The sequence below is a fragment of the Poecilia reticulata genome, linkage group LG5, assembly GCF_000633615.1.
Source record: "Poecilia reticulata strain Guanapo linkage group LG5, Guppy_female_1.0+MT, whole genome shotgun sequence".
Taxonomy (NCBI): Eukaryota; Metazoa; Chordata; class Actinopteri; order Cyprinodontiformes; family Poeciliidae; genus Poecilia; species Poecilia reticulata.
This window is the reverse complement of record NC_024335.1, coordinates 10,298,904-10,309,912: the sequence shown is the minus strand read 5'-3', so window position 1 is coordinate 10,309,912 and position 11,009 is coordinate 10,298,904. Positions and strand designations below refer to the sequence as shown.

General features: G+C 40.2%; 1 protein-coding gene across 3 annotated transcripts in view; it reads right to left on the bottom strand.

The window, feature by feature from the left end:
• Positions 1 to 1,315: 1,315 nt before the first annotated feature.
• asic1b (acid-sensing (proton-gated) ion channel 1b) overlaps positions 1,316 to 11,009 on the bottom strand; it is a 203,836-nt gene continuing 194,142 nt past the window's right edge. For all 3 annotated transcript variants that reach the window (XM_008408900.2, XM_008408898.2, XM_008408899.2), the window contains 4 exons: positions 5,165 to 5,256; positions 4,780 to 4,859; positions 4,417 to 4,518; positions 1,316 to 3,756 (listed from right to left, as the gene is read on the bottom strand). In XM_008408900.2, the coding sequence (XP_008407122.1) occupies positions 3,661 to 3,756; positions 4,417 to 4,518; positions 4,780 to 4,859; positions 5,165 to 5,256 (370 nt within the window). In that variant the 3' untranslated portion in view covers positions 1,316 to 3,660. The remainder of the gene's footprint in view (positions 3,757 to 4,416; positions 4,519 to 4,779; positions 4,860 to 5,164; positions 5,257 to 11,009) is intronic.

The window sequence follows — 11,009 nt, the reverse complement described above, 5'->3', positions numbered from 1 at the left end:
AGGGCACTTGGGTTTTATGCAGCACGGCAATGATCTAAATCTTAACTAGACCTTTTATAAGATAGGTCAACGTCTTATAAAAGCATAGTTAAGGTTTTGGAGTGGTCTAGTTAAAGTTCAGGTTGAATCGGATTCTGTGGAATGAGCTTAAAGGGGTTATGAAAACCTGAAAATGAGGCTTAATTAAAACTATGTTGAATGAGCCAATAATTCCTCCACAGCGATGTTAAACTCTCCTTGGCAGTTACTGCAAACTCCTGATGGTAGTTGTTGCTGCCAAGGACGGCTGCACGAGTTTAGGCTTGTGGCCGATTGCTTTTTCATATTGTGCCAGGTGGGTTTGGATACATTTTATCCCCTAATGAATTCAATCACAATTTAAAAACAAGCATTTTGTATTTACTGCAAAAACTGCATTCATGGTTTTGCTGCCAACTATACTGAGTTGCAGGTTTCACAGAGAGTGAAGACAAAAACAAAAGATGCAGATTCAGTCCGACCTGCTGACTTTTGGAGTTCGTTCATTATGAAATGACAAAACGCGGCTCGGCACACAGAGGGATGGCGAATGAGGAGTGTAATATCTGTGGAGAAGTTGATAATACGATAACAGGATTAAGAGGGAATTACCTCTTCTTTGTGTAACAGTGTATGTTCGGTGGCAGCAGACAGCAAGATTAAACCAACTGATATGGGGGAAACAAATTTCATAAAAATCACCAAGATCAGAGATTCCCAGCACAAGAAGAGCCCCCTCTGTGCAGCACGCATGCAGCCGCCTGCAGGGATTATCCGAGGGCGTCCCGGCATTTCAAAAAAGGCCAGACAGTTTGGGACAGATCCCATTATAGGAGCATCTGCTTGTTATACCATCCTGAGATTGGCTGCGTGTCAGCCACCAAGGTGAGAGCTAAAAGAGGAGGATCAGTCATCTTTGATTGTGATGTCGGGGAGGGAAAGAGGGCACCTAATGATTTAACCTCATTCAGAGAAGAGTGATGCCGTTGCCAGGATTTCTGAATCTGCCAACATGAGAAACTGAGCAATTAAGACCCTCGAGACAGCAGGAAAAGTCATGTTAATCCCTCATTTTTTGTGAGGATTTTCAGTTTGTGTGAACTCCTGCTGGTGTTACCACYYCCCMMMMRSCYYCCCCCCCCCCCCCCCCTGCTTTGCCTGTGGAGACTTATCAGGATGCAGCAAGCATCTCCTGCAGGATTTCTGTCACTGGCAGGCAGCTCTCCTGTATCCTGACCCTCCTCACAATTTTCCGAGCTGCAGGCTGTCGCGGGGACAAAGACACAAATGCCAGCAGGAAATGAACACCTTCGCTCTTTATTTCTTAATTAATTTGTCTTCTCGGCAGGTACAGCACAAAATCATGAAACCATTAGTGGGGAAAAGTCACGTTTCGCACAATAAACACAGTCAAGTCTTCAGCAGACAAAAGAGATTCTTTATGTGAAGTTTTAAGCTTGTGTGGCTACCAGCAGAGGCTTCTCGTGTGAACTAATAAAAAATGGATGTTCTCTCACATCTGATGAGCAACACCGAATGTGTGCCTCCTCCGCTAAAAGAAATCATGAAAGAATTATAAGGCAAAACGACCACTCTCCTCCTCGGATGACCCACGGCGTGGACCGATGCGCTTCAGACTCAGCAGCCAACACAATTTTTGTTTCCAATATTCACAAAGTCATGCATCACAAAAAAAAAATAAAATAAAAAACTGCTACATGTGCACCAGTTGGCAGCACCAGATGTACCATAAAAAAAACGAGATGTCACCCAGAATTTTGAGCTGCTGGTTGATTGATAGTCTTGATTAAACTTAAACTGGCAGTGCAAGATATTTCCCATCCGTCCTTTTGTCATCTAACTACTGAAAGTGTAATTACGCTTTAGCGGCATGAGCTGGAAAAAACACCAACATTGTGGCTCGCAGCGTTTCAAATGAATGGCTGACAGAGATAAGCAATATCTTGCTTGGTACCACATTCCTGCCCTTAAACGCTTTTTTCCCTTAATGCTGACTTATTTTAAAAGAAAGTGTTGGGTAAGGCAGCACTCCAGATTACATGATTAGAGGTAGCCCCCTGATGACGCTTAATCTGATTTTCCAAGAGCTACTTGTGATTAAAAATGAATGTTCACACTCTATTTGGTGATGAAAAATACATTATTTTGCCTCTGTTCGCTCGAGCATATAAATGCTTCTGAAAGTAAATTTGCTACTGAGAAGAAATCCTCCCAAGACAAATTTAAAAAATGATAGTTACATTTTATTTATGCATCAATAACTAAATAGACAGGCCGCTAAGCCTGAATGGATTGAGACAGTCAGATGAAAGTAAATAAGTTTAACATGAAAGAATGAAAAGTCAACAAAAATTTAAAAAACATGACATATCAAGAGGAATAGTATGTTTTCTTTTATATCACCTCTACATACTTGCGATATTGTGCTTCAGTAAGACTTTTTCAACTAGAACACAGATACAGAAAAATCCTAACAGCCCTACAGAACCGCAAGTAATTCATGAATAAAAAAAGTTCAGAAAAGAACCAAAAGAAAATGAAAACAAACTTTTTTTCTTTTTTAAAAATCCCCTCTCATTGAGGTCAATTTAAGCATAAATGAAGATGAGCAAAGATTCTTCAACTCATCTGGCACATGTGAAGAAGTTAACATAAAAATTGAGAGTTGCACAATTAAACACTCGTCTGGTTGGGCATTATGTTTGACACCCTACACACACACTTCACACACACTTCACACACACACACATAAGCAAAAACACAGAAATATAAGAGACGCATCATCTTCCTTTTACCTGCTTATCATTGAGGCAGACCTGGTAATTACAATGTAAATGTATATTTATATATTTATATATGTTTATTATATAAAGACATAAAAATCAACTAGAAGTAGAAATGAAAAGAAAGAACAAAAAACATGCACTGGACAAATACAAGCATGCATTACCATGATGATGAGACCTGAAATTTTCACCAGTATATTTTTCGAATGGTAGATGTTGCACCTGTGCTGCTGCCGCGTTTTCCACCAATTCCCCATCAGGCATGGACAGAGATACATTCTCAAACCTTTCCTTGTGTGGCTACATGTACAGTGGAGTAAGCATCATGACGATCGTCACAGAAGCAGGTGGGGGAGGGGGGATAGTGTTGTTGCTGTGTCACATAAAGGCATGGAGGCTCTTTTCTGTTTGCGGTGAAATTACTGTACATTTTCCAGTAACAATGGATGCTTTTTCTTTTCTCTTTTTCCTTTATTCCTGTAAGAGAGTTTGTTGTTGTTGTTGTTGTTGGCAAACCTTCTCCGCCAGTATCTGTTGTGGCAGTATTCCAGAGGAAAAACACAAAAGGGTTTGGACCGCTGCATGAAATGTTTCTCTAAAGATCAAAATATACTTCTTAATATTCAGGGCTCTCTCTTTACTTGGCCGTTGGATGGTAATCCTTTATCGTGTTTGATTGATTTATAATTTTTTTCCTCAGTTTCTATGTAAAAAAAAAAGCCTCTGTTTTTGTTCATCAGCATCAGCTCTTCACTGTCTGTGCGTCAGAAAGTTCGTTGCTGTACGGTCGGCTTTGGTTGCATAACACGCACGGTGATGCTCTACTGAGGTCTGCTCAGCAGGTGAAGTCTTCAAAGTTGCCCTGGCCCGGATGGTGAGGTAGCATGTTCCCGGGATATGTAGACGGCGTACGCAGGTTGTCACAAGGAGCCTGAAGAGAAAAAGACAGAGAAATTGGAATGGCAGCGAGAATGAAGCAGAGAGATGATTGACTTTGAAGGAAAGGGAACACAAACATGCAGACGGGTGAGAAAATCTTGAAAGCCTTTATGGAAGAAAAAAAAAAATGAAAAGAGCAACAGGTTGGGTCGGGAGCGGCGAGTTAATAGATTCCTGAGCAATACTTGGAAAAATAATGAAGGTGGATGGAGAGGGAGGACTACTAAGTGAGGCAGGAGCAGAGGAGGAGCGCCTTTCCACTTTTCTCTGCCTGCGCTCTGACTCACAATTAAAGTGAGCTGGTTTCATTTACACTTGGATATAAGTAAGCTGTCACAGCGTCTGAGGCTTTAATTCTGGCCTGTCCATGCTAGTACTGTCCTGCTGCTTTGATTAAACCCAAGCCTCCTCTCCTTCGACTCCCTCTCAGTCTTCCCCTCTCATCCCAATTGCTTTTCTTTTCTAAAAGAGAGCGCCGCTCTCTTTTAGCTTCTTTCAATCGCTTTTCCTCTATCTCACTCGCTCTCTCTCGCCAACACCACCCTGACTGCCGGCAATTGAGGCCAGCAGAGACAAAGAAGAAAGGAGCTAGCTCCTGTCAAAGCAATGCGGTCTGACACAGTCAAAGTACTCGGCAGCAGCCCATACTGACATGGTGTTTCACATCATCCAGGCTCAGCACAGCTCCCCGATCATTGCTGCTGCGGCCTTTGTGTTTCTTCTTCATGCATCTGCACAGCTTGTACTTGATCACCTAAAAAAAACAAAAACAACAACAAAAAATAGAGTTACTTTTTCACTTCTTGCTGCTGGAAATCATCCAGATATCTTCCTGTTTTTATAACTAAAGCTCACGTTTGGATCAGGTGAGCTTGAATGATTGCATGCGTCTATAAATATGCCTTCCCTGAGGTAATAAAAAACAGCTTCTTTTTCTTGTTTATCTCAAACTTTCATTTCACTAATTACTAGAGCACACGTTTAGCGTCGGAGCTGATGGCAGGTGTTATTTTACCTCGTACAGGTAGTCAAACAGCTCGAGAACGGTGAGGATGCTGGCGCCTATGAAGAGACCCATCTGACCTCCGATATCGCCTGAAAAGAAAAGTGAGAAAGTCTTTAAACCAGATGGAAATCATTCCTCCGCATTCATGAGCTCCAGCTTTAATCTGTACGGCTGAAGGACGAGAGAGGCAACAGAAAACACAGATGTTTGCAAATCTGCGGTTGAAAAGCGAACAATAGATTAAAGAGGCCGTTTTTACATCTCCAGGGACCTGAACACCTATTATAAAAATGCATACATTGGCTCTGCCTTCATGCCAGATAAAAAGCGTCTGTCAGGCGGCACATTGCATGTTATCTTTTCCCAAGAAAACACTTGACAGCCATTTCCTTACCCAGAAGGCCTGCCAGTTCGTAGGCTTTCTTTTGTTCAATGGTTTCATAGTTCAGCGCCTCAAAGTAGATATCCAAAACCAGAATGTTATCACTGCAAACAGAAAGGGAAGAATGCAAGTGTGAAAAGCAGGCATTCAGTCGTCAACATGTTACACATGCTTCTCTCGGAGCGTCTACAAAGATGACGGTTGACTCCAATTTCTGCACAGACCAAAGCAGATGTGTCGTGCTGAGCGGATGACCTGCCACAGCAAACTAATTTTCCCTCAGTGGGGCTGATCATCGTGGTGTACAGAGGAAATGATTACAGCTGTTTGATTTCAGCGGAAAGAAAATCAAAAGGGATTAGCTTAAGGGTCCAAGGCAAAACAGAGAAATATTTTTCTTCTTTGAGTTCCCTCTCCTTGGGGGAAGACAGACCCCAAAGACTTTCAGATCAAAACCGCTTCGAAGGTTTTAAAAATTCTTTAGTAGCTATCCCACTTTATTCAATCTGAGCAAAATAAAACATGATTTTCTTTGAGAAGATCCGGTGAAGCCAAGAGCTGACTTTACGTTGCAAAATTTAACAGAAAGATGATGACGTAGGTGCAAAACAACAAAAATTTATATTGAATTGTGCTGCCAAACTGTGTTGATTTTACCAAGAGCACAAGCTCTATGAAAAGCACTGAACACAATCCTGTAGTTGAACCTAGATATTTGTATAAGACGTATAAAACAACAGTTGTGTACATTTTCTGACTGCCTAACATTAGATATAGCTGAAGTGTTCCTGTCTTAGTTCGTTTACGGTTACAAAATGACTTCTGTTTGCCAAATTCCAAAATGATGAAATATAGATTTTACAGCAAGTTTGTTTTGCTTTAGAATCCCAGAATTTTCTTGAGTGCAACAGAAACTTTGTGGATTGTAGTTTTTGTAAAATGTCTGTTTTACAATGTGAGGAATTCAGCATTAGTAATAACTGCAGAATATTCCATGTTTGGGTTGCTTTGGCTTTGCTTCACATCGGATTAGGAATGAGCCATCTGTCTCTAGGATCTTTAAATCCAGTCAAATGTCACTGGTTTGTGGCGAATTTGAAAAACCTTATTTCAGTGTGAAGGCAAGCATGGCCCTACACTCTATGGTATTTGGCAGCTGGAGTTTACCCTGCAGCTTTCTAACACATCCTGTTACAATGATACTGCCACAGTTATTATATCTGCACTAGAATGTCTCCTGAAAATCTGAGAAATTTCCCTATGAATGTGGTAGGGCTCTGAATAGGATGCAGCACATCCCCCAAGCATGCAGCACAAATTTACAGTTGTGGTCTGCCAGCTTATGTTGGCACTTCTAATCAAAAGAACACATGCATACAAAATCCAACTCTGAAGTGTGTTTTTTTTAACACTTTGAATGGGTCACACCAGTCTGAAGCTGGTTAACTGTGTGTGTGTGTGTAGTATATTTATATTATATACCACATCCAGCAGCTGCTTGCACTTATTCATTCTCATCTCCTTAACTAGATACAAACTCAAGGCTTCATTCTGACAACACAGTTTAAACTTAACCTGGAGTCCAGACAGTTTCGCTTCATCTCCCAGAAACCTGCCCATATGCGCAGAGTGTATTATTCCACCAGTAGCGCAGTTATCTTTATGTACAAAGTGTATGAACATGATGCATCTTGTTTAATAATTTTGTTTATTTTTTGTATATTGTTCACTTCAGGGGCTGCACAGTGGCGCAGTTGGTAGAGCTGCTGCCTTGCAGCAAGAAGGTTCTGGGTTCGATTTCCGGCCTCGATCTTTCTGCATGGAGTTTGCATGTTCTCCCTGTGCATGCGTGGGTTTTCTCCGGGTACTCTGGTTTCCTCCCACAGTCCAAAAACATGACTGTCAGGTTAATTGGTCTGTCTAAATTGTCCCTAGGTGTGAGTGTGTGTGTGCATGGTTGTGTGTCCTGTGTGTCTCTGTGTTGCCCTGCGACAGACTGGCGACCTGTCCAGGGTGACCCCACCTCTCGCCCAGAATGTGAGCTGGAGAGGCACCAGCAACCCTCCCAACCCCACTGAGGGACAAGGGTGTAAGAAAATGGATGGATGTTCACTTCAGCTGCTTGGCAAGACCTTTTTGTTGCAACAGGAGGACAGCAGCTCCCATGGTGGCCAGGAGGGGATATGATGAGGTTGTAGTCTTGACATGAAGACAGGACTTTTTGAGTCAGAAGAGTGGGCTCCTACAATAGAGTCAGGTGATTCTCAGGAACTATTAAAAATAAAGCAAAGCACTCTGGGATCTTCAGGCGCCATGAAAGAGCTTTTCCTCAAAGTTTATCCATGTTCCAGTTGATTTTTGATGTCGTCATGTGGTCTTACTGTGTGAAAGTATCTTTATATGTAAATTATTTTTAACTAACTAGTAATTGCTGTATAGTAGAGTGGTATTGTAGTTCTGCAGGATGTAAATAAAAGAAGCATACCACTTTGCATTGTCTTTTTTTTCCTTGCAAAGTTTGGGCACGTCTTTGCAGAATCCAACAAGTTCATGTTCTTTACAGAGTCACAATGACTCGATGCTGCAGTTTTCTAAAGATGTCTAAGAGATCTCGTTAAACTTTTTGAACTGCAAAATTAACTGCAATACGAGCCTCTCTGAATAGACAGACCTCTTTGGGACTACTTATGTAATACAATTAGAATGTAGTATTGTAATAGTTTAAATTAGACCACGTTTCAGCTAATCTTGATGCCATTAATTGAACTAAAACCTTTTAGCTTCTCTGCCGTCCGGGTCAGAGTCCGCTTGTTTTCCCCAGGGGTTGAATTGCACTGGTTGCTATTAAAACTATTTAATTAATGCTAAAGAAAATGCAGCCTTGTAAAAGAGCTGGAACCAACTGCTGTGCTATTATGTAACAAAACATGTTTTTCCTCCATTAATTTAGGTTCAGCTTTTAAACGTTTATTCACTACATTCACATTAATCCTAAAACTATAATTTGAACTAATTCCATGCTTTTGGATTTGACGTCTGGTAAATTTGAAACTTCCACATATGTCAAACTCTCACAAGCTCTAATAGCCTTTGTACCTCTGGAGTATAGGCAGCCTATCCCCAGTCGAATATCATTGAGGTTTTTGTTTTACTTCTGACAGTTTTTCTAGTATTTTCCGTCTATTTCCCTCTGGTCTGAAGGTCTCGTGTGTGCGGTGTCACCCTGATGTAAAAGCGATGCTTCCTCACTGCCAGCGAGTAACCTGAACCACGTCTGATCAGAGCTGCTGTCAAACAGCGGACCAAAGCTTTCGCCTAGCTGAGCCTCCTTCTCTGTGAGGTTCCCGACAGTCAAACTTCACACTCTTCAGTTTCACACCACCAAGCACAGAGCAGGCTGGATATCAAAAACCCTTCCACAAATGTTCATTTCTTGGGAATGTGGCCACTTGTTAAACAAACCGTCCTCTGGGAATGGAGAAACTTTCTCTTTCTGGTCGCAGTCTGGCTACATGTGCTACAGTAATTATCTAACCCTCAATAGCCTGGAGTGATGAATAAAATATTCAACGCACTTCTCATTTTCTTGAACTTTCTTTTAATCTTTTTGGTGTATTCTATATGAAAATAAAACACTCTGTACTTGACTGACTAATCATCCTAAAATCTCACTTGGAGCTTTTTATAATACTTCAAAAGATAAAAGAAAAACTTTAAAAAGTCAACCTAAGTAAGTAATCTAAGGGAATCATCAACCTCAAAAGAAACATATACTGCCATACAGAATAATAAAATTAACATCCAACCATTTTGTGGAGAGACTGTGCAAAAATAACACCTTTTACATAATTAAAACAAATTATATGTTGTGTTGTCCTAATATTTTATGCTGTGCTTTTCTTTCTCCAATCATCAGTTTGCATTATTTCGCTCTTGTGAATCCCCAAAACAATTTTCTAACACTGCTTTTCTGTGTAATCTTTATTAAACTGCAGATACACAGCTCCTTTGGGACAGAAGTGGATTGCTGTTTGTTGATATCCAATATGCACCTTTGTTGCTCAATAATGTCTTGATGTTGGAACCACGAATGTTATCATTTTTCAATGGGTGAGCTCTCTTTGAGTTGCAGGTAATTGTTTTGAGACTCACTAACAGTTCACAGAACAAATACAGTGGCGGACCCGAAATGATTGTTTTTGGGTAGTTGACTTTTGGAGGGTTGCAGCATCCTTCTTTATCTTTCAGTTCTTCATAATTTGCTTTCAGGTTGAATCTTTTCAGAGAATATTGAGTATAACTATCCAGCTGCGTGAGCATCCAAACTTAGGCTTACGTCTTTACATTTTGATACTTTTTACATTGTTGAATGATGATTGATTGATTTATTGAGCATTTAACAATAACTAAGGTAACTAATTGTAAAAATCAAACAAAAATAAAAAAAAAACACTGAAATTAACAATCGAAATAAGGGAAAATGCCACTGTGCCGCATGGTATAAAAAGCCTGTCTCAAGAAAAAAGTCTTCATCTTAGACTGAAGGATCAGAGGTCTTTGTTAGCCTTGTTCATGGGAAATCTAATAAAAGTTTATTTAATTATCTCAGGAATCTCCCTAAAAAAGTTCAAATAAATAAAATGGTGTAAGGCGATTATGAGCTTTAAAAACAATGTCACAACCTGGTTCAGTGATTGTGACAAAAACAGAAAAGGACATGAGGACATAATATTTGCATGTTTATTTTAATGGATAAAATCAATCCTGTGAAAAACAAACAAAGACTAAACAAAACTGAAGTGAGTCAAGCAAACAAAGCCTGCAAACCAAACCCAGGAGGTCAAGTGAGGTGAGAGAAAGACCCAATATTCCCTCTGTGCAACAAAAGCACCTCAATCTTTTACAGAGGGATGAAGAAGAAACTCAGGTGTTTTCAATCAGCGTAACTGCTGCACGGTAAAATTTTAAAATCAATTCTAAAATGGAAAGAAAGTCAATGGAAAGAGGATAAAACTGTGCTGATATGTTCACATCTAGAGTTGTTGGTTAAAAGACAGGCAGCCGCGTTTTAGACAAGTTGAAGTCGTCTTAAGGAAGACAGAGGGACATCATGTAGAGTCCAGAACTAATTAATATTTACACTCCTGATCAAAGATTAATCTAAGGATTTTAGCAGTTTTATTAAAGGTAGAGCGCTGATGTCAGCGGTATTATGCAGTCACCTGCATAATGAGGGAAGGACAGTTTGTACAGCTAGAACTTCACCTAGTGAACATATAAAGGGAAAAGAGAAGGGGACCAAGAATACAGCCTTGTGACACTCCATAAAAAGAGGATACATTTTTGATCATGACACAGGATGTTCTGTCTGTCAGGTATGAAGTGAGCCACCTCAGTACAGCGCCATGGATACCAACAAAGTGTTTTAAACGAATCGAAAGCTCCTGTAAGATCCAAGAGCACCAGAACGACAAGGCGCATGCACCTGTCAACAGATGAAGCAATGTCTTTATGTGTAAGCTCAGAGATGAAAACTAATCTTTTAAAAGAGAATCAAAGTTTGAGCTACACAAAACTTCTGCCAAATAAAACATGAACTCACTGAAGGATGTTCAGTGAGTTCATTTTTCATGACCTCTTAAGGACCAATGATTTCATTAACCGTATCAGAGTAAAGCGGGGTAATCACATGCACATGGCTGGACGACATGACTGAAAAATGTATCATATCAGTCAATATTGCTAATTATTTATTAGTTTTTTTTGCTTTAACTATCTGAAATACTGCCACAGTGGTGACATTTCCTGTTTCATAAGAGAAAACTAATTTTCTCTCTTATTTTTAAGCAGTTATAAT